Source organism: Astatotilapia calliptera, chromosome 5 (genome assembly GCF_900246225.1).
Source record: "Astatotilapia calliptera chromosome 5, fAstCal1.2, whole genome shotgun sequence".
In the NCBI taxonomy this organism is placed as follows: Eukaryota; Metazoa; Chordata; class Actinopteri; order Cichliformes; family Cichlidae; genus Astatotilapia; species Astatotilapia calliptera.
This window is the reverse complement of record NC_039306.1, coordinates 35,268,298-35,290,662: the sequence shown is the minus strand read 5'-3', so window position 1 is coordinate 35,290,662 and position 22,365 is coordinate 35,268,298. Positions and strand designations below refer to the sequence as shown.

Genomic DNA, 22,365 nt, shown 5'->3' with positions numbered 1-22,365 from the left:
CGTAAAGTCCCCCTCAGAGCTTATAACACAGTCTCAGTGATATCCTGTCGATATTTTAAGAACACAGTTGTTGCTGCAAAAAGTGAGCAGCAACCTGTCAGGAGCACCAAATGGACACAACACGCAAACAGCCAGAGCCATTTCGCACTTTCTGTCACAGTTAAGCTTAAGAGATCCCTCTACACTTTCTTGGTCTTATCTTCAAAAACAGGAAAGAGGGAAAAAAGAAGCAAACTTCTCAAAGCTCGTGGTTTGCCTTCTCTGGTGTGGCCTTTCACCTCTGCCTGGAAGGTCAGGCTGCCCCATCGCCCCTCTGCATTCCCCGACCCCGCCGTATGTCATTCAGACAACAATAAGGAAAGTCCCAAGAATTTGTGCTTTCAACAGCCACTACCCCCGTTTTCTTGGCTAACCCAACCAAACCAATCAGTCACAAATATAGAGAAATGATCCATATTTAAACATAAAGAGGAAACGCAATAAAAGGCAATGAGAAAAATTCCCTCAGTTAGTTGGAAGGGCAGACTAGTGGTGAGCAGGGTACTTCTGCTTTACAAGAAAAATTGAGGGTAAAAGAAGTGCAGAGTGCCATGAAGATGGGTTAAAACAAAGAAAAGCAGTGGGTGGGGCACAAGTTTGTGTGAGTGTGTGCAGGAGTGTCTCTCTGACCAATGGGGCTGCAGGAAAGCAGCTGAGTTTCTCCGCCCTGTGTAAAACAGCCGGGCTCGCCGTGACAGCTCAGACAATATGCTTGTGAGGCACGGAGGAAGAGGACAGCACGCAGACTTTCCACATACACGCGCTTCACTGAAACTGCGACCCTCGGCAGACGGATTTATTTCTCTGTGTGGATGCAGCTACTTCCTTAACGATCATGGTGAGTGCTGCAGCTGCTTCTGCGCTTCAACAGTTACTCAGCTTTTACTTTGTAATGCAGCATCCACCCTGTTGTGTCCTGCCGTCAGAGGAATGTGCCTGTAGACCACCTGCTCGGCTTTCGCTTTAAGCCGCGGTGTCGGCTACCACCTATTTCTACACACACCCCTGTGACCTGCTCTACTGTAGGCTGTAACCTGAGTCCATCCTGACGCAGCTGAGAGGGAAACTCTAAGAGCCTCATTAACACAAAAGCCTTTAGAAGTTGCTCAGCCGCAGATAACTGAGGATGTGAAGCTGGATATTTTCAGAATGATAAAACCAACAGACACAAGCTCTTAATATTCAAACTATCATCTGATCACCGAAACTTTACGCACTGTGGAAAATCAACTTTCGTGGCTTGATTGCATTGCAACCTCAGCTCACTCATCAACTACGTGTTACAAAAATAGTTACTGCAGCAACTAATGCAGTGGTTTCTAGATATGTTTGTGGTTTTCAAGCCCAAACACTATGATTGTTTCGAATAGGGCTGCTGCAGCTTCAGAACTTAATGATTATCCTCATTTTAAAGAAAATCCCTATAATATTATCCTAATATCGATAGCAAATTACAGAAAATAAGTGTTAGTCAAGTTGTTGATTTGTTTGTTGTCTTTTTTGGAAACTGATTAAACTCCAAATACAAGTGAATGATGAGTCAGTAACCAGAACTGTCATACGCACAAAAAGAACAATTACACAATCATTTATTATTGTAACAGCTCAGGTTGAGCAATTTGGAGGCAAAGTTAGAGGAAAGGCTGAGATGGGTGAGGATGGAGCGGTCAGGCAGGAGGAAGACCACAGAGGAGGTTCACAATGTAGTGAAGGAGGGGATGCTGGGATAGGGTGAGAGGGACGCGGACGATCTCCTGAGAGGATCACATGTGCATTATGACACAGTGTCCTCCATTATCATTTTATTGGAGCCTTTATTTTGTGTGCCTTTATTGTGAAAGGCAGTCACTGTGACATTTGGGAATATGCTGAAAAAGTCTACAGAAATCAAACTTGGTGGAGGGCTTACGCACACTTTAATACTGTAATACCTTTTCTGACGCACACCCGTTTTCACACCTTGGCTCATGTGATTAGGTAGAGGATCAATAGGGGGTCAGTGACCCTCTTGGGGACACGCCCATAGGGCTTAAAATCTGGGGCTCTCCACCAATCGCTCTTAGAACTGAAGAAGCTTCTCGAATGAGAGGTGAAACGTCTTCAAGGAAACTTAAAGAAGTCCAGATGCTTTTCAAGCTCCTTAGACTACGATGAGCTGGATGACTGAGAACCTTCACAGTCATTAATATAGGTCACACCAGTTGGGTAATGAATCCTACCATTTCCCACCGTATCACGGTTGTCACCGTGTATTTTCACCATTCTGCCTCCAGAAACGAGTGTTTGTTGAAGCACTCTGAGAGTCGCGGATCAGGGGAGCACTGCGGCCAACAGCAGATGTGGAAAGCATTAAAGTGAGCTGAGAATTCTGCTCCAGTTGCTGCGTTGGACAGTTCTCAGGCCAGTCAGTGTGTAAGGTCGGGTGGTAGAAAAAGTTTAGAAACCTCTATATGATGAATGAAACAGCAGAGCGCAATCTTCCCAAACCCTATCTGGAGTTACCAGTGGTGGGAAAGGATATGCATCACTCTGACAATCCCCAAGCGAAGCAACCAGTTTGACTGTGCTCATCTTATTCATTTTCCCTTTAAAAATACTGTCTGGCTTGGCTGATGACTAACTCTGTTTAAGCAATCGAACCTTACATGAAGGTTGTTTTATACCCGATCCCTGCCTTTATCAGGATGCAGAAAGCTATTTTGGGCCGCCTAGTGTGTTGCTTAGTGTCTGTTTTTATCATCTGAGAGCAGTAGTCAGTGCACAGTCACAGAGGTTTACACAGCAGGAGGCTGGTGTGGAGAAGTGGCAACAACATCACCCACAAAAGGAAGCTGATCTAAGTTTCTTGAGCTAATTTAACTCCTGTGATCTTCAGTCGTGCGTTTAACTCCTGAGGACTTTTGAGGAAATCATTAATAAAGTAGGTAACTGGATCCTCCTCAAACAGAGTACTTACTAATTACTACAGTAATGATAAATGAGTGGATCCAGCTCATTTAGTGGGAGGTTTATCTGAAAACCATAGCTAACAGATCAAGTTGTTCAAGTTTGTAATAGCAAAAAGGTAATTGTGAAACAAAAAGCAAAAAAACGAACCCATCAGCTACAAACACGAGGAGAATGCTCACGCTCGCTCATTCCTTACATGGCTTTTTTTTTCACATGAGAGGGAATTTTATTGTGTCTTCCAGCTTATTGCTTTGGTTTCTACTCCCATCAGTGAGGAGCAATAAATAAAAGCTTCACTGAGCGCACAGTGTGTTACTGTATGAGCTAAAGAGTTAGATGTGTTTATGAAGTCGTTTGAGGCCAAATTAAGTTTCTCTCACAGCTTGCTGAGCTCCCCCAAGTGACCAAAAAACAGCTTATGCCACTACTAAAGAGATATTATAGTAGCCAATGCAACAGCCCTACCTAGATGCACGTACTGTTAATTGCAATGTTAAAAAATAATTTAAAAATTTCCGAAATGAAGTGAAAAACAAAAGAATGTGAAGAAAAAGACGCTAAAGCAGACGCTCAGATATCAGATGTGTTAGTGTTGGGCTGTACTTTCATGTAATGGAAATTTATACCACAAGAGCGTAACTGAAGCATCCTAAGTCGGACAACAAATAGTTGTTTATATAGAGCCTGACTGATAGAGAATTTCCAAGGCCAATACCAATATTTGGTGATTTCAATATTCAGATATACTGGCCTACATTTCATTTATCTTTAAGACACAGAGAGTATAAATGTCTGCTGTCATAAATGTCAGCAGATCAGCCAACATCTAATATCAGCCTGCCGACAAAACAGCAATTTCATTTTTTAAATCAGACCTTTGAGTTTCTCTTCAAAAGTTTGTTTTGGCTTTTTGAAACATTATCATCTAATACAGGGGTCTCCAACCCCCGGACCAAGGACCAGTACCGGTCCGTTAGTGGTTTGGTACTGGGTTGAGGCTCGGGTGTGAAATTGATGGTTTTCAGGGTTTTTATCGGTTTTTATCGTTAACTCGGTTTCCCTGGGTCTTTTCACGTGTGTTATGAATAAATTTCTTTTTTTGTACCGGTACTGGTTTTATGTTGTTGTATTTATTTATCTGCAACACCCTAAAGGCCGGTCCGTGAAAATATTGTCAGACATAAACCGGTCCGTGGCACAAAAAAGGTCGGGGACCGCTGCTCTAATGAACTGAATATAATGTTAATTTCATAGAAGGTCTCATGAACTCAAGATTGTATAACCTTTGAGGTAAGTATGTCAGTAGCATAGTGACGGCCCCCCACATGCTCCTTAAACCCTGTGGCTTCTGTGGCATAAAGCTCATGTTAAAGATATATTCTGTCATTTTAGTCCCCCGGTGGGGATTTTTGTAAATAAACTGAGCTATGTTTACTTCCCAGTGGCCATACTTGAGCTCATTCTTGATTTAGGAAACAATATTTTAGTTCCTCAGTTATCAGTGAAGTTACATATGAAGTTTACTACATTTCTGCAAATTTCACCACCAAAGCACATTTAAGTAATCCCTCTGTTTGCATGCACGTCTTTCCCTTTTCGTACTCGAGTGCAAAAAGTAAAGAAAACATGTCGATAACATGAAATGTGAATGTTTGACACCCAAGGGCTACTGCAAAAATGAGCTGATACGGTCGCCTTGCTCTTCACTACTGCAACTGCACTAACGCATCAAAATGATCCCAAAGAAAAAAATATGTTGAACAATCCCGTAGTGAATATCTGTAGTGAGAGAAAATGCAGAAGATGAGCATGAGGAAGTGTGACTATAAATAAAACCAGAGTGCAAGCAATGAGATAAGTTCCTGTCAGGGAAACAGTGGGCCTGCAGCCCGAGTGTTATCTGTAGAAATACTCCTCACTTTGACCAGTCTGTCAACCACTGTTCATGCTACACCTCTGCAGATGAAAGATGCTGTAGTGCATTTGTAAAGCGCTATACAAATACAGGCCATTTACCATTTGTAGTCTGTATCACAGGCGCGCCCTCGCTGATTTTGAGCACAGCCCCACTTTTAGCGTTTTGGTCATTTTAACACTTTGGTTTTTCAGATCCACAAGTGGTTTAGACATGAACTGCTAAGTTATCAGGTCTTTAACTTTAAGCTTTCTAATTAGAACGTTTGGTTTGCAAGGTACATCTAAAAACTGCGTCTTTAGACACAGATCGGGAAAAGCTGTTTGGTCACAAGTAAGGAAGGCGCTGCTGGAGAAGCATGATATTCTTGATAACTTTAAATCGCGTTTTAGGAAGTTGCACTCCACAGAAACGGCTCTCCTTAAAGTCACAAATGACCTTTCGATGGCCGCAGATAGCGGTGACTGCTCAGTCCTTGTTCTATTGTCCATATGAGGCTTACTGTTTGTACAGCATGTTCTTGTGTAGACCGTAGCTCAGCCTTTGATACCGGGTTTCCAGATCTGTCGTGAAATGGTTCATTTCAATTCTGGCGAATAGAACACTTTTGGTGTCAGTGGAAACCTTTTGGTCAGATGTAGCTGAATTTTCATGCAGTGTTCTGCAAGGATATGTTTAAGCCCCTTGTTATTCTCATTACATATCCTGCCATTAGGCCTTATTATTATTAGTTTTAAAATCATTTCCTATCATTTGCATGCAGATGATATCCAATTGCACCTCTCTTTTAAACCTTGTAAACTGGATAAACTATCTGTTCTAGTGGACTGACAAACAGTTTTCTGCAGCTTAACACAGACAAGACTGAGTGTTGCTGCAGAGAGCATCAAGCCCCAAATTAGACAACGTCTGGGTTCTTACTCGTCCACAAACAACAACTACAGGGAGTGCAGAATTATTAGGCAAATGAGTATTTTGTCCACATCATCCTCTTCATGCATGTTGTCTTACTCCAAGCTGTATAGGCTGGAAAGCCTACTACCAATTAAGCATATTAGGTGATGTGCATCTCTGTAATGAGAAGGGGTGTGGTCTAATGACATCAACACCCTATATCAGGTGTGCATAATTATTAGGCAACTTCCTTTCCTTTGGCAAAATGGGTCAAAAGAAGGACTTGACAGGCTCAGAAAAGTCAAAAACAGTGAGATATCTTGCAGAGGGATGCAGCAGTCTCAAAATTGCAAAGCTTCTGAAGCGTGATCATCGAACAATCAAGCGTTTCATTCAAAATAGTCAACAGGGTCGCAAGAAGCGTGTGGAAAAACCAAGGTGCAAAATAACTGCCCATGAACTGAGAAAAGTCAAGCGTGCAGCTGCCAAGATGCCACTTGCCACCAGTTTGGCCATATTTCAGAGCTGCAACATCACTGGAGTGCCCAAAAGCACAAGGTGTGCAATACTCAGAGACATGGCCAAGGTAAGAAAGGCTGAAAGACGACCACCACTGAACAAGACACACAAGCTGAAACGTCAAGACTGGGCCAAGAAATATCTCAAGACTGGTTTTTCTAAGGTTTTATGGACTGATGAAATGAGAGTGAGTCTTGATGGGCCAGATGGATGGGCCCGTGGCTGGATTGGTAAAGGGCAGAGAGCTCCAGTCCGACTCAGACGCCAGCAAGGTGGAGGTGGAGTACTGGTTTGGGCTGGTATCATCAAAGATGAGCTTGTGGGGCCTTTTCGGGTTGAGGATGGAGTCAAGCTCAACTCCCAGTCCTACTGCCAGTTTCTGGAAGACACCTTCTTCAAGCAGTGGTACAGGAAGAAGTCTGCATCCTTCAAGAAAAACATGATTTTCATGCAGGACAATGCTCCATCACACGCGTCCAAGTACTCCACAGCGTGGCTGCAAGAAAGGGTATAAAAGAAGGAAAACTAATGACATGGCCTCTTTGTTCACCTGATCTGAACCCCATTGAGAACCTGTGGTTCATCATCAAATGTGAGATTTACAAGGAGGGAAAACAGTACACCTCTCTGAACAGTGTCTGGGAGGCTGTGGTTGCTGCTGCACGCAATGTTGATGGTGAACAGATCAAAACACTGACAGAATCCATGGATGGCAGGCTTTTGAGTGTCCTTGCAAAGAAAGGTGGCTATATTGGTCGCTGATTTGTTTTTGAATGTCAGAAATGTATATTTGTGAATGTGGAGATGTTATATTGGTTTCACTGGTAAAAATAATTGAAATGGGTATATATTTGCTTTTTGTTAAGTTGCCTAATAATTATGCACAGTAATAGTCACCTGCACACACAGATATCCCCCTAAAATAGCTAAAACTAAAAACTACTTCCAAAAACATTCAGCTTTGATATTAATGAGTTTTTTGGGTTCATTGAGAACATGGTTGTTGTTCAATAATAAAATTATTCCTCAAAAATACAACTTGCCTAATAATTCTGCACTCCCTGTAAATAAACAGATACAAGTTGTTCGGATGCGTCACCGCTTTATTGAAGACTCACACCTGATCACGCTTGAAGGGAGTCCAAAATAAATTCACACTTTCATCACCCAATTCTTGTTTAGAGTCATTTAATGGTTTATGCTGTACAAACAGTTAGCCTCATACAGACAATAGAGAAACTGCAGTTTTTGGCACTCTGGAGTTGGCTTCAATCTTCAGCCACAGATGCTGCGCTTGTCAAGTGAAGTGTAGCAGAAAAACCACATCAGCAGCATCGAATTTCCAAATGGTGTCGTTTGTTTCTTATGTATCCGCTTTTAATTTGTAAAAGGAAATGTTTTGTTTCTTACTAGTTTTAATCCTGAGATCAGGTTTAACAAAAGAGTCCAATAGTTATTCCATCAGTAGAAAAAGAGTATTGAAACTTTAAATGTCTCTTTTCTTTAGTTCAGTCATAGATCCGTCCACCAAAAGCTGCTTGGAAGTTTTCATTAGTTGAGTTTTTGACATAGTTCTCACCAGTTCCCGTACAGGAAATACCAGGGCAGCTGCAGCGAGTCGGTGTCACTGCCACAGAGTCTGTGTTGACCTCCTCTTGGGTTTGTTTGGGTTGGGGGAAGGTTGACAAAAGTGATTTTCCACGAAGCACATCTGAAGATCATCTAAGATTGAAAAAGTGATTGACCAGAGACAGATTCCACACTTACACCATATTACACTTTGCTTTTTCCTCCTTCTGTCTCCATCTGCGCACACACACACAAACACACACAAACACACACACCGCCCCCACCAACACTGTCTTTGTTTCTGTGGGAAATTCTAATATGTCATATTTACAAGCTGACTTCCGTCACACATTAAAGACAGGAGTTGATCTCAGCTATGTCTCATCTCCGGCACTGCACTCCCACCACTCTGCCTGGGAAAAGAATTTTTGTTTCTTAAATCCTAGTGCATCTCTGGTCCTGTGTGACAGATTTGCATTGAAGGTATAATGGATGAGGCTTTGACCTGACCCCGAGTTCGTGTCTTGGTCAACCAAAAGGGGGATGTTCCCACACTAGGAACTGATCCTAAGCTTGTTCATGTTCCACTGGCTCTAAAGGTACACACTACCACATAAATACGACTTGCACGATGCTCTTTGGCTATACAGGAAGAAGAGTTCCAGTTATCTTCCCAGTTTGTAGTACAGTTACAAAATACCCGCTGAATGTGCGTCACTGGTTACAAAATACTTTGGCAGTAGAATTGTGAATAAACACAAGAAGCAACGAGTTTCTATGTGAACTCTCTCACAGCCTGTGACGGACTGCATTTTGACCACCGTGACCTCACTAACAGTTTCTAATAGTAATGAAGATTTGTATCTTCATATGTAGGAAACTTTTACAAAAAGTAAATGGATCACATGAAAACATTGGCCTTGTTAGAGAGGTGAGTTTCGAGAAGTCCAGTAATGGGGCATTGGAGAGCTCTGAGACAGGCCGGTCTTTCTGAAATCCCCTCACTGCTGCAGATGACCCGCCTTCTTTGACTTAGTTTAGCAAAAGACCACTTCCTGTTAAAAAAGAGTTTGTCCTTCCCACAGTCACCATGTGCTTGGCAGCCAAAGACTCAAAGGCCCAATCAACATGACTACAAAAATAAGCCCCTCCCTCCACATGGCACAGCTTTAAGTTCAAGTTGGACACATCATAAGAGCTTCATTATTTGTGTAACTCATGGTTCTACTTTGTGAACCTAAGCCTAACTTTATTGTGCAGTACAAATTTTCACTATGAACCAAATTTTTACCCAGTTGTTTTATACTCGGCTGATTAAAGACAGGTTTGGGTTCAGATATATGACCTGTACTTTTTGACCTAGCTGTCTGTCATTTGTGATTAATCAACCCGGTAGCATCAGCTATGCAACGAGTTGTTTTCCGCATGTGTCTTACAGAGTACTTCAATGGTGCAATGGTAGTACAAATTATGGTTAGCAAGCCAAACAGAAAAAGAAGGGAGCTAAAAAGGGGAAGGAAAGAACAGAGCCGTGTACGCCAAGACCTTTAGCAGTGTCGTCACCGACTTTGCAGAGTGCAGAGTCTGAATGATGACGTTATGATGACCGAGCAGTCTGTGCTTTCGTTGTTAGAAACGACTGAATTGTTACCACCTATGCAGTTTATATGTGCTCATATTTTAATACGTGTGTGTATACATGTAGAAGCTGGTCGATTATAAATAAATGACTGTGAAATTCTATAACTGATCTGTTTGTGAGGACTTGTGGTTTATGAGTTTCTCTCTTTTGTTCCATACTTGCAGTTGTCTTTGTTACATTAGCAAGGCTACACCTGTTTTGGGCTTTTGAACGGCATCGTTGAAGAAGAGTCTATAGCGTAAGCTAAGATCAACGTCCCCTCCCTGACCGCTGACACCGGTTGTTGTCCAAGCTCTGTGTCCATCCTAAGGCCCATCACAGAGATGTGAGCATGTAACATTTGTGTCATATATCTGTGGCGTAACATCAAGAAGTTTCCTTTCCTTGAACTACTTCAATCCTGGACACCAGGCTGTTTGCTTAAATAAATCTAACATGATACCATTTTGAGACAGTGGCACTGTATCACATTTAGTCATGATGCTTCCTGGCATGACAATGACTAAAATAAATGTGGTATTTTTGTGCATTGGTATTGCTGTTGTTGACCTTTTAAAAGAGGTACAATGACATCAGTGTTACCAATTCACTTTCACCTTTTTAACAACACATTAATCTATGCAACTAATATAATAGAAATAAACACATCATGTGAAACGTGTCAGATTTGTTTTTAATCCAGGTCGCTCCGTGAGGTGAGGTTTGGAACAAGACATTTTATCTTTAGAGCGCACGATGTACAACCGCTACAACTCGTTGGCTTCTACACCTGACTTTTAGTAGCCAGTCCTTGCGTTGGTGAGCTGATGTTAATTTGTGAACAGGACAGAGAAGAGATGGGAGAGGCAGAGGCAGCTGTCCAGCTGAAGTGCTGAAGCCCAGCTGTCCACGGGCATGATCTGCACAAGCAGGCGCGTGCAGGAATCCAAAAGAGTCACAGCTGAATCTGACTTTGTCACTATATTCGGGGATCAACACACAGACACAGAACCACGGCCACAAGGCAAGGACGGACGAGTGCATGTGCCACCCGAGGACGAGCGACCTATAAATGTCAGACGGCGTGTCATTCAAATAAGGGCTATATATGAAATTTGGCCACCGACAATTAGGTCAGTCTTTTTATGTGCATTCATGGGTTATGGGTGTTAAATATACAGAGTTTGGATAGTTTATAATGAAGCTCAGCAGTTGTCCTCTCAGGATAATGTGCATGATTATTATAAGGAGAAAGTAGATCGCAGTGCCACGGTGCCTGACTGTCATCGGACCCTGTGTATTTCACTTGCACGTCTGTAGCATGACCCCGAGGATTAAGGAGTTTGCTGAGGCTTGCTGCATGTGTCTGCGCGTGTGTGTTGACAGGAGGCCGTGGTCTGCTGTGGTCAGTGTGCAACACAGGCCCGCATCCCAACAGGTGCTGAGCGTGTTGGTCTCTGATGTTGAATGGGCTCTTTGTTTCAGAAGATTCACCCTCAGAGAGAGGGCAGAGCCAGCAGAGTACCCCTGCCCCAACCTCTCCCCGCACACAGAGTTATCAGCGGGAGGTCATGTCGGTATTTGTTTATCCCAACGTCTGTGCAACTGTGTTTGAGTAACCCAGCTATCCGTCATCATACGTATTAGCTTTAAAGAACAGGAGTAGGTGTGAGCAAACAATTTAATAGCATAATCTGTAATCATCGAAGCTTTTCAGAAGCTTTTCAGTCACAAGCTAGTGGGAAATGTCTGATGCTGAGAAATTACACCACCAGAAAGACCCCAAAACTGCGCTTCCTCTAGCGGTCATCTGACTCTCAAAAAGCGAGTCGATTCCCATAGACTCTGATGTTTAAACAGCATTAAAAGGAGGTTACAGCAGTGGCAGTGGTATTTTGTGATTTTTACAGAAGGTATGAAAAATGTTCCTAATCAGTGTTAAAAGGATGAATATTACTGCTGCGTATGTTCAGATCATAAGCTCATTTTAAATACTTTAGATTCTGTTTAGTGTCCAGCATTATATTCAATAAATCATCAGTTTGTAATGACCTGTGGGCATCATGTGTCTCTGAAAATAAACAGAAACACAGGCCTGATTTACTGTTTAAAAACAGTAAATTAAAATATACAAATAAAAAAAAAAATCAGCTGAATTAAAAGGCTCGAGCAGTTTGTGACATGCTTAACTGTCGATGTCTACAGTGAATATTATTGAAAAATGAAGGTAAAGTGTGGGCTGCTTAAACGTGTTTCATTCAGTCAGCTAATCTGAAGGTGCTGCTGAGCCGTGCCTGTTTATTACACTAGACCGACAGCTTTCCTTGTTGAAATGCTAAAGAAGTTAACAACTGATCTTCTCTGCATCACATATGCTGACCGAGCTGTTAAGTGAGAGAAAAGTCATCTCTTACACATCACTGAAGCTGATCTTCTTGCTAATGCTAGCTGTGTGTCCACACAAAGCTCATATCACAGCTGATCTCAAAGTAAAGGCTGATCCAGCAGCATCCTGTCTCACCTGCTGCTCTCCCACCAGTTTACCATGGAAACCCAGAAGTTTATGCACAACCTGCATGACCACCAGAAAAAAGTTGTTCTCTATTTTTGTTTAGCACTCAAGTCAGTGTTAACTAGAGACTGATATGATGGTTAAAATATTTTAAGCACTGCTGTATATACGGCCAGTACACTTAACTGCATCAACGCTTTCCTGAGTTTATGGGCTAAATCACAAATTCTGCATGATAACATTTTAAAAAGCTTTATCTATGGTTTGATAATTAGTTAATGACTTGTGAGAGACATGTCGTTAACCAAAAACACTCCTTTTCACATGCCTTTTTAAAAAAATCTTTCAACTTAAAATCTTCGAGTCTTAAAAACATGATTTAAGACACAACCCAATAATGTCAGTAGCAATGTCCACGTCTTTGCTTACAGGCAAATAAATTAGTGGTTTGGCTCTCCATGCTCCTTTCAAAACTGTCGAAGTGAATTAAATTTATAGATGAAAAAACCTTTGATATGCACGATATTCACAAGAATTGAAAACAGAGTTATGAGCTACGTTAGTGCCTGAACTCTTTCCTCTTTTGAGTTGGTGGCTGCACACCATACCACTATTTGCTATGCATTCAACACTGCCCATTGTTTTTGGTTTAGGTGTGTGTGTGTGTGTGTGTGTGTGTGTGTGTGTGTGTGTGTGTGTGTGTGTGTGTGTGTGTGTGTGTGTGTGTGTGTGTGACATCTGTGTTCTCATACTGAATGTCTCCCCACAACACGGCTACCACAGAAAACAAGGCTTAAGCTGCAAGAAACTCTCACACACCACATGTTATATGTACACATGTCACACATAGAAGAGCTGGGTACTTTTATGGAATCGAGAACTAACGATGGCTAACAATGCTTACCAATGCTTGGCAGTGGTTTAGCTACAAAACATTCACAAGACCCAGCGGCCACTCTTCTTTTAGAAATTGCAACTGGGATTCAAAACAAGTTTAGCAAAATGTATCGCCCACAGGGGAAGCTTTTCTATTTTCCTCTCGATAGGAAGTGCAATCTGGAAGTGAAAGCAAAGAAATATGTCACTGAAAGAAGTTAACAAGTTAATTTATCTCTGGAGTCTAAGTTATTACAGGTAATAATCCTGACCTTCACCATTTCCATCATAATAAGTCATCTTAGTTTCTTTTCCAACTATTGATAATCGGGAAACAAAACGCACGTATGAGTGATGCATATCAGAAGCTGTTAACAGTATTTTTTGCTCATTCCTAAAACACAGGACTATGGCTAGCGTAGGGTTTGCAGCTGGGCTTGGCATTGTTGCCACTGAAGAATTAGACCCTCAATCGGGTTATGATTTTTTTCCCCTGTGAGTCTGACGACTGAGTTCGACTCACATTTTGCAAGAGGAAATACCATTATACGTGACCACAGCCTATTTCCTGTGTGGTAGTACCACATGCAACCTTCTAACCCTTTTTTATTTGTCTCTCTTTTTTTGTTGTTGTTTAGAACCAATTAGCAAAGGCTCTGTATGACAACACAGCAGAGTGTCCAGATGAACTGGCCTTTAGAAAGGGCGACATCCTCACAGTGATAAATCCAAACGTGGCTGGAACCAGTGGGTGGTGGATGTGCTCTCTGTATGGACGACATGGCCTGGCACCTGCAAACAGACTAAAGCTCTTACCGCAGATGGTGACACCAGCAGTGCATGAAGTGCCCAGGTCAACTCATGGTAAAACTGATGACAGTGTGCAAAATATCTACCAGACACCCAGAACCACCAGCAGTCCTGCTTATGAACGCATGGACATGATCTACAAGGTCCCCTCTGCTCACTTATTGGCTTCAAAGGGTCCAGAAGCACCAGGACCCGAAGCACACAAGGTACAAGTCGTTTTTTTTCTATATTTAGAAAATTATTATTTTGCAGTTTTTGGAAAGGAGCTCGTTGTAGCTGATAGCCAGTCTGTTTGTCCGAGGTCAAAGTCATTCATGCTTCTTAGGAAGTGTTAATGCTCATGATTAGAGAAGTAGAAATGTTGTAGAAATGAAACCCCTGCTGACAAAAGAGCTTGCAGATGGAGACCAGGGGCCTCTCCATGGGGACAGGCATGCAGCACTGGGGTCTTTATGGGCCTGTAAAAGCCAAACAGACACAGACTTCAGACACTTTTAACTGCAAACAGCAGCACATGCTGACAGGGACCCCAGAAAAACAGAAGTGTCTGTGCGGCTGCCTTTGCAGCAGAAGGAGGGGGATATATTCCCGCATGTTCACCATTTCCTCTCCTGCTCCAGGGAAGTCCTGTTTCTCTCTACAGTAGCTACCTAATTGTCACTGAACAGCATGGTTTTCATTACAGAGCTGCATTAATTGGCAAGGTGTATGAATAATAGCACTTACAACAGGCTTCAGAGCAAACACTGTCCCCATAAACGTGTTAACGCATGTGTCAGTGGGGAAAAGTGGCTTTGATCAAAGCAGAGCAAATGCTGCCAGTCAACTCCAATATTACAGCCTGACTGTTTTGTCTGCAGCCTTCATCCTTCAGTACAGCATCCAGTCCAAATGGGAAGATGTACGATGTGCCGAACCAACCAAAAAAAGCTTCCTTTTACACTGTAAGAATGTCTCAAAGTCAAGATAACTTTAGATGATACTATTTGATTGGGCTTTAGTCCGACAGCTTCATTTTCTTTCTAATGTGCTATTCGCAGAAGACAACGCCTCCTACACCGATGCCACGAATGCAAGTTCTGGAGAAGGGCCTTAACTCTCCGGAGACTTTAATGTGTAGCAAACCAGAAGACTCTTATGTAAGTTTCAGATGTTTTAGAGGATTCATTTCTACAGAAGAGGATAGAATAGAATAAGCCTTTAATTGTCCCACAAGGGGAAATTTGGTTGTAACAGCAGCCAGAAAGACACATATACAAACAAACAGTACACAGGACACAGAACAGAATCATGCACAATTTATTTCATGCATATTTACATCAAGGACAATGGTTACTATAAACAGTTATTAAATTAAATAAAAGTAACTACAGATAAGAGGCAAACCCAGGTTGTAGTGTGAATCGGTTGATTAAATTATTGCAGTTACAGCGCAGATGTAAACATCTATGAATGCTGGGAGCAGTTTTGATTGTTAGGGCCACTGAGAAAAAAAGTGAGCACATCTTTTTTTTCTTTTCCAGAATTCTGAAAAGAAAAAGGTCAGAATTCCAAGATTAAAGTCAGAATTCTGACTTTTTTCTCAGAATTCTAGAAAAGGGAAAAAAAGACCTGCCCACTTTTTTCCAGTGGCCCTAATCCTCTTCCATAAATTTCTCTACCAAGTCATTCATTTCGTAATATCTTTCAAAGGTTAATATGGTTTAGATTTGGTTAATGTCCATTCTTTCTATAAAGTTTTCACCTGTTTGGAACATGAAGCCTGAGATGTAAAAATGTATGAAGATTTCTTTTGAAATCTAATATTTTGTAACATTTTTTTTCCTTTGGCATTTGGCCAAAACAAAACTAGCACGGTAGATGTTAAGAGGTTAATGAAGCAAGGATTGGTGCCTTTTATAAATGTGGTCTGTTATTATTTTTAAATACAGAAAATCAGTCAAAACATCAAAATTAACCTGCCTGTTACTCCTTTGTCTAACAAAGTACTGCTGATTATCAGGGTAAGGACATAGATCTGACTTATGGCACTGGGATGTTACCAGCAAATTTTTGGGGTCGATGAAGTGCTAATTTGGGCCTTTATGAGTCAAGTTTGTTCCTGAACATCCAAAAGATGCTTCATTGGATCGGGTTTGGGAAACAAAAGTCCCAGGGCACTAACTCAACTGTCAGGTTTCCCGCAAAACAGATGTAGGACTTGTACTTTAAGTGTTGAACAACTTTGTTCTTGTTCACAGGTGTATCCGGTCCCACCACCCCCTTCTCAGGAGCCAAATTATGACATCCCCATTCCATCAGCCACAGAATCCCGAAATAAAACGATAGATGGATACAACACCCTTCCCAGTTCTCGCAAACCTGAGTTGATCTATGATGTGCCAGTGGGACCTGAGAAACAAAGTCCATCCCGTGGCATCTCTGATACCTTGTCCAGCAAATCAATTTCCAGGCCGATGTATGACACTCTTCCAGCACATCGAAAAGAAAGTCCACCTATATTGCTTTATGATATACCCAAACCAAAATCTCCCGATATCCAGATTAAAACAAAAGTATTACCAAAAGATTACAACAAACTTCCAACCCCGAAGCCAACAGAAGAGTCTGTATATGTGGTTCCAGCCAAGGAGGAACACCTCATCCAAGGTGTCACCGATCAGCCCAATGATCAAAACCCCATAGAGTGCAGGGGTAACTCAAGCAATGATTTTGAACTCCAAAGAGTGCGTCTGCAGCGGATGAGGAACTTTCTGGTCTGTACAACCTTTCACGGCATTCAAGAAAGCGGGCAAACTGCATTGCGTGAAGATGAGCAAGGTCGAAACAAGCATCTGTCTGCAGCAGATAATCAAAGAATCAGCACGGCCTCCAGCTCTTCCAACAGCTCCTGTGACTCTCTGGCCCTGAGCTCCTCTTCCCCCGAGCTTCTGCGAGAAGTAACACTCGGTCAGGATGAGGCGTGCCGCAAACTGCTGGACTTGCAGGAATCTGTTTGTGAAGCTGTGCCCAAACTCATGCATTTTGTCAGCAGTCATTGGAGGTGTAAGGAACATCTGGAGAAACATCTCAAGGAGATCAAGGAAGCAGCAGAGTTGATTGTTTGTTCTCTGACAGGCTTCCTAAACTTTGCCCTAGATGTTAAAGGAAATGCCCGTCGTTTGACTGATGCCAACCTGCAGACCAGGCTCTTTAAACAGCTTTCCATCATAGAGGATTCAGGTGTGATTTTACAACAAACAGTGAGTAATCTGAATGAGGCCAAATGGCCTCTAAATAAGCTCAGTCAGGAACCGGGGAAGGTCCAGACACCTGACCAATTGGAGCGCTTTGTTATGGTGGCAAGAACTATTCCAGATGATGTAAAGCGCCTAGTATCGATCATCAACGCCAATGGCAAGCTTCTGTTCCGAACTCCTCAGAGAGATCAAGAGTCTGTAAACACCACGGACCCTCCAGAAAAAAAATGTCCTGACAAAACCAAACAAGAAGGGGACTTAGCTGAGGATGACAACGTTTACGTGGAGCTGCAGGTATCAACTTCTGCTACTCTGTCATAATACAAAGATGACTTTTTAGCCACAAGAAACCCATGCTGCATACTTATTAATATATTGGCTTTGAATTTTCCTCAGACCAAGAAAGAGGAAAACAAACAGCAGGAAGTGCAGAAGGAACCTAAAGAGAATGTCACACCAAGAACAGAGACGACGAAGGTATGTCTCCTCATTAGCTGACACAGTCCTGTACAACAGACCTTTTAATTTATAAAAGGATTTTTAGTCTGAAGCAGACAAACCAGTCTAGAAGGCATGTTTACCTTTATTCTGTTTCTCCCCTGCCCAGGCCAAGCAACACTCCTCCGACTCTGGCACCGAAGAAAAGCAATTATCTTCCATGTCAGAGCACTGTAGACTTTACTTTGGTGCTCTCCAAAAGGCCATTGGTGGATTTGTGGGAAGCCTTCAGGATGGCCAGCCACCAGAGAAATTCATCTCACAAAGTAAGCTGGTGATTATGGTGGGCCAGAGACTGGTAGACACTTTGTACAGGGAAGCCCATCGTAAAGGGTCTAACCAAAGTCTGCTGTGTAAGAGCAACCACCTGTGCGCTCTCCTGAAGCAGCTAGCTGTGGCCACCAAGAAGGCGGCACTGCACTTTCCTGATAAGCAAGCTCTTCGCGAAGCTCAAGAGTTTGCAACGCAGCTGGCCCAGAGAGCACAGCACTTTCGGCTATCGCTTGAGCTCTGAGGGTGAGCCCACGGTATCAAGCGTACAGATCTATGTGAAGAGGAAGGTTTTATTCATCAGTCATGTAGCTATTTCTTTTTTAATCATGTTTATAGTGTACAACTTCTGAGCCTAACTATGCTGTTGCTTTTGCTGATGAATGCAGGTTGCTGTTTAAATATTAACAACTGTAGAAAAAAGCCGCCGGCACAGGTTATTTCAAAAAGGTATTGCATTTGTACTAAAAGGCAGTATCAATATAAATTGCACATTCGAGATGCTGTAATTAAGCCAATGTTAAAATGCATTTTAAGTACAGAGTATAAAGTATTTTTTTCTAGACTTATGGGAAATGTATATTCTTTGAGTTTTGTTGGTTATCTGTGTTTTTCTTCATTGTTTTTTTACTATATTGTGTATGGAACATATTCTTCTGAGTAGCATGTTGTTACAGTCTACTTTTTGTTAATATCTATGTAAATATTTCAAAAAACATTTGTTATGCATTCCCAAAATTTACTTGACAAAAGACTGAGTACAACATATGTTGAAGTTCTGTTGATATTGAAATAAAAACACAGACACACACAACTGAAAACTTTATTTTTCTGCTTTGTTAATATGTTATAGAAAATAGATTTTTTTAAAAAGGGACTGGAAATGAGAACATTGCACCCCTACAAACTGTTCCGCCGGCTATCTTAGTTCTTGGTATTGAAATGATGCTTTTGCATGAGATCAAAGGGGAAGATTTGTATTCTGTTTCTACCTGTTTGCCTGGATGTTCTTTTCAGTACTTCTGTTTTATTTATTTTCACTTGCTTTCTGTGAGCCAGTTAGCCTGTTTTCTCTGTTTTAAATTTCTGTGGTATTCTGTCATTCAGTCAGCAGAAATTCATGCAGGGCCAAGCACGCAACAAAACACTGTGAGGGGGATTTACCGGCCATGCATTAGCCCTTTAAAGCATGAAATAAATGTCAAACAGGTTAATGGTATACAGTTAGTGTAAAGGTGAAATTAAATACATGAATATCATTTATATGTGATAAATATCATTAGCTTAAATTCAGATTCAAATATAACTCTAATCATGAGCACCACAGCCACTGAGCACCAGCCCACCACAGTTCTTTACTGAAAATGTACGCAGTACACCAAGCTAACCTGTTACTCCTTCACGAAACCGCCGAGCGTTTTCATGCGACTGCTGAGTAAGGCCTCAGTTTGTTTTCTGCAGGACAGTTCACAATATGAAAACAACTTCACATCATATACAGATCTGTTATCTGATTTAAAACATCAGGACATTACACGTAAGCTTTAAATTTCCACTTTATCAAATGTCACTGAGCAGTCCTTACCTTACCAAATCGAACCTCTCTTCCTCCGTCCTGTCTTTCCCCTCTCTTGACTCCATCTCTGAGTGAAGTTAGCTCTCTTTCTCCTCTTTCCCTGTGAAACACAGCAGTAACACATTGTGTGACAAACTGCACACAAACAGTTTGTGTGTTTGCTGTTAGCAGATAGAAAGGTTACATTTGAAATGACCTGGCACTTACTCCATTTATGCTCTCTCCTATCTGTAGCGCTGGCTAGAAATTCTAGAAATCTGCACCAAAAACGAGGTTCCGGATCCACTTTAATCCTCAGAATGGTGTCATAAATCAGTTTGATGTTTGAAGGCTTCCAGTGATGGCAAATAAAAACGTCCTTCTAATGTGTTAAACCTAAAGTAAGAAGCTTGTTTTGAAAATGTGGGGAGTAGAAAGGAAAGATATTTGTTTAAAAATGTAGTGAGTGAAGTAAAAAAAGTTTAGAAATGAATAAAAACTCAACCAATTCAGAAAATTCTACCTAAGTACAGTAACAAAGTATTTGTACTTCATTACTTGCCCTCTCTGTGAATGTGTTACACAATCTTCCTAAAAGTATCATCCCAGCTAATTCAGCTCAAACTCAGACGCTGCAATGCTCAGAGGAACTGCAACAAACTCAAAATCAGCTACACTGCATTTAAAACGTTTTATTCCCCACTTCCTGGTTTCTTAGTTACTTTGTTTGTTTGTTTTTTGCATATTTGTCACATTTAAGTGTTTCAAATTTTAATATTAGACAAAGATAACCGGAGCAAATAAGAATTCAGTTTTTAAATGATTTCATTTATTAAAGGAAAAAGCCACCCAGACCTGCCTCATGTTAAAGGTTAAAGTTAGATAAAGACACATATGGGTTGTTTAGAACGGTTGCCAGGAGAAAGCCTTACCGAGGTCATTATTAGGGATGTGTGCAACAGGACAACTGGACTAGTCGCACATAAATGACCAAAAGCCAGTAAATTATTATTTCCTATATGTTATACAGCCATTTTCCGTTAACACTAATAAAATTCGATTATGGGTGATGGAAATGAGCTTTTTCTGAATCATGGACGGGCTCTCCCTTAGTAACAGCGTGAGGAGGTCAGTCATTTGGGAGCGACAGAGTAGAGCTGCTTCTCCTCCACCTCCTGGGTCAGAGATGGCATCTGTCGGATGGCCTGGGAACCACTTGATGTTTTTCCGGATAAGCTGGAGGTGGGGAGAGGGAGCTCTGTACTTCCCTGCTTTGCCTGCTGCGTGACCTGACTTCAGATAAGATAAGGAAAATGACTGGATGACGTATGTTTTGTTATTTTAAATTCAAACTTTTATTGAAGTGGTTATTATGACAACAACATGGATCATCTATAATTGACGGTAAGTAGCAAGTAAAGTTCTTTTATGTAGTGCTTTTCACAGACGTAACAGTCACGAACAATTCAAACACAATATCAAAAGAATAAAGGCCCGATTAAACAGAAAAGTTTAGTTGTTTTAAAAAGAAAAAAGACTAAGAGGCTACAAGGAAATATAAAAACATATAAACTTGTTTGAGTGTTTACCAGACAAAGTCACAAAAAATCCTACTGGCTGCATTTTAGGATAGTTGAAGCCGGTGTTTAACCCACACTGGAGATTAAACATCAGGATATTTCAGTCTCTGCTGCTTCAATACTGGACCTCATTTGAAAAATCTATTTTGAGTTTCTTTTCGTTCCGTTTGCGTTACAGTGAAATACAACCATTAATGGCGTAATTGTTCTATTTCTGTCACTGAAGCGTGAAAACATTTTTACACCCTGAAGTGATTGTTAGACATCCGAGTCATTACAGAACAGGAACTGGATTTAGGGTGGTATGCTGTCTTTCCTAACTGTGGACTGTGCACAATAGTTAACCTTTTACCACCCACTCTTCTGCTTGGGTACTACCTTTAAAACTGCTGGTAGTATATAATGTCTGCGGTGAAAAACACAGCACTGCAATGAGATGAATGAACAAAAAGACCTTTAGAGAGGCCACTGTTCAAAAGATGGGGAAGATTATTTTCAATCAATACATGTTTTACATCTCTGTAAGCTTTTGTTTTGGTTGTCTATGAAGTTGGGCGAGCAACAGTTCGGGCAGATTTTCTCACAAATTATGAGATGTTCATTCAAATTTTGCTGATTTAAATTTGATGCATAGCTACAATAATTTTTGATTCTTTTGATACCTGCTGGCTTTTCCTCTGAGGCACTTTTACCTTCTCTATTCTCTTCTCCCAGTTTGCATTGCACTTTTTCTTTTGATCATTTGGCTGGGAGTTAGCAAGCGGTTCCAGACAAGCATGAAGAACTACAGGCAACCATAGAAATCTGCTAGCAAACAAAGCAATCACTGATCAACTGATCTCACCCACCGAGTGCCAACAACCTCCAGAAACAACTGTCAAGCCGTCGGGGAATACACATTTCCCTAGAAACCAGTGGTTGTACCACGTCTAGTATATGGTGGACAAATCTAGAGCTATGTGTGCATCGTATTACACCAGAAACCTTACCAGGTTATGAAATGATTTAACCACATGCAACGCAAGACACAAACGCTTCCACTGTGTCACTGTGTAACAAAAACTAAACTAAAATGGAAAACTGAATGTAGAGCTACCTTTAGCAACAATAACTTGAAGTGTTTTGTGTCGAATGTTTTTGTGAAGGAATTTTGTCCCTCTCGTATTTACATCGTTGCTTCAGTTCATTGGAGCGTGCATGGATAAGGAGGACCTCATGGTCAGCTCAAAGGTCCTGCCTTACTAACCGCGTGCATGCACAAACCTGTGCATAAGTCATGTGTAAGAATGCAAATCAGTGATTTATCAATATTTATGTACCTAAATTTGTTTAGATTTGTACTTTATGAACAACATTAGAAGTTCCTCTGACCATCTAGATCAGGGGTGCCCAATCCCGGTCCTCGAGAGCTACCGTCCTGCAGCTTTTAGATGCATCCTTGTTCCCACACACCTGAATCAAATGAATGGCTTGTTATCAGGCCTTTGCCAAACATGATGGCATGCTGAAGAGGTAATCA

The 22,365-nt window shown here is 41.5% G+C and overlaps 1 protein-coding gene across 1 annotated transcript; it reads left to right on the top strand.

Moving 5' to 3' along the window:
* Positions 1-22: 22 nt before the first annotated feature.
* cass4 (Cas scaffold protein family member 4) lies at positions 23-18,386 on the top strand. Its single transcript, XM_026169075.1, has 7 exons — positions 23-877; positions 13,533-13,910; positions 14,565-14,648; positions 14,745-14,843; positions 15,945-17,237; positions 17,340-17,420; positions 17,551-18,386. The coding sequence occupies exons 1-7, from the start codon at positions 875-877 to the stop codon at positions 17,953-17,955; spliced, it is 2,343 nt and encodes a 780-aa protein (XP_026024860.1). The 5' UTR covers positions 23-874; the 3' UTR covers positions 17,956-18,386.
* Positions 18,387-22,365: the final 3,979 nt, after the last annotated feature.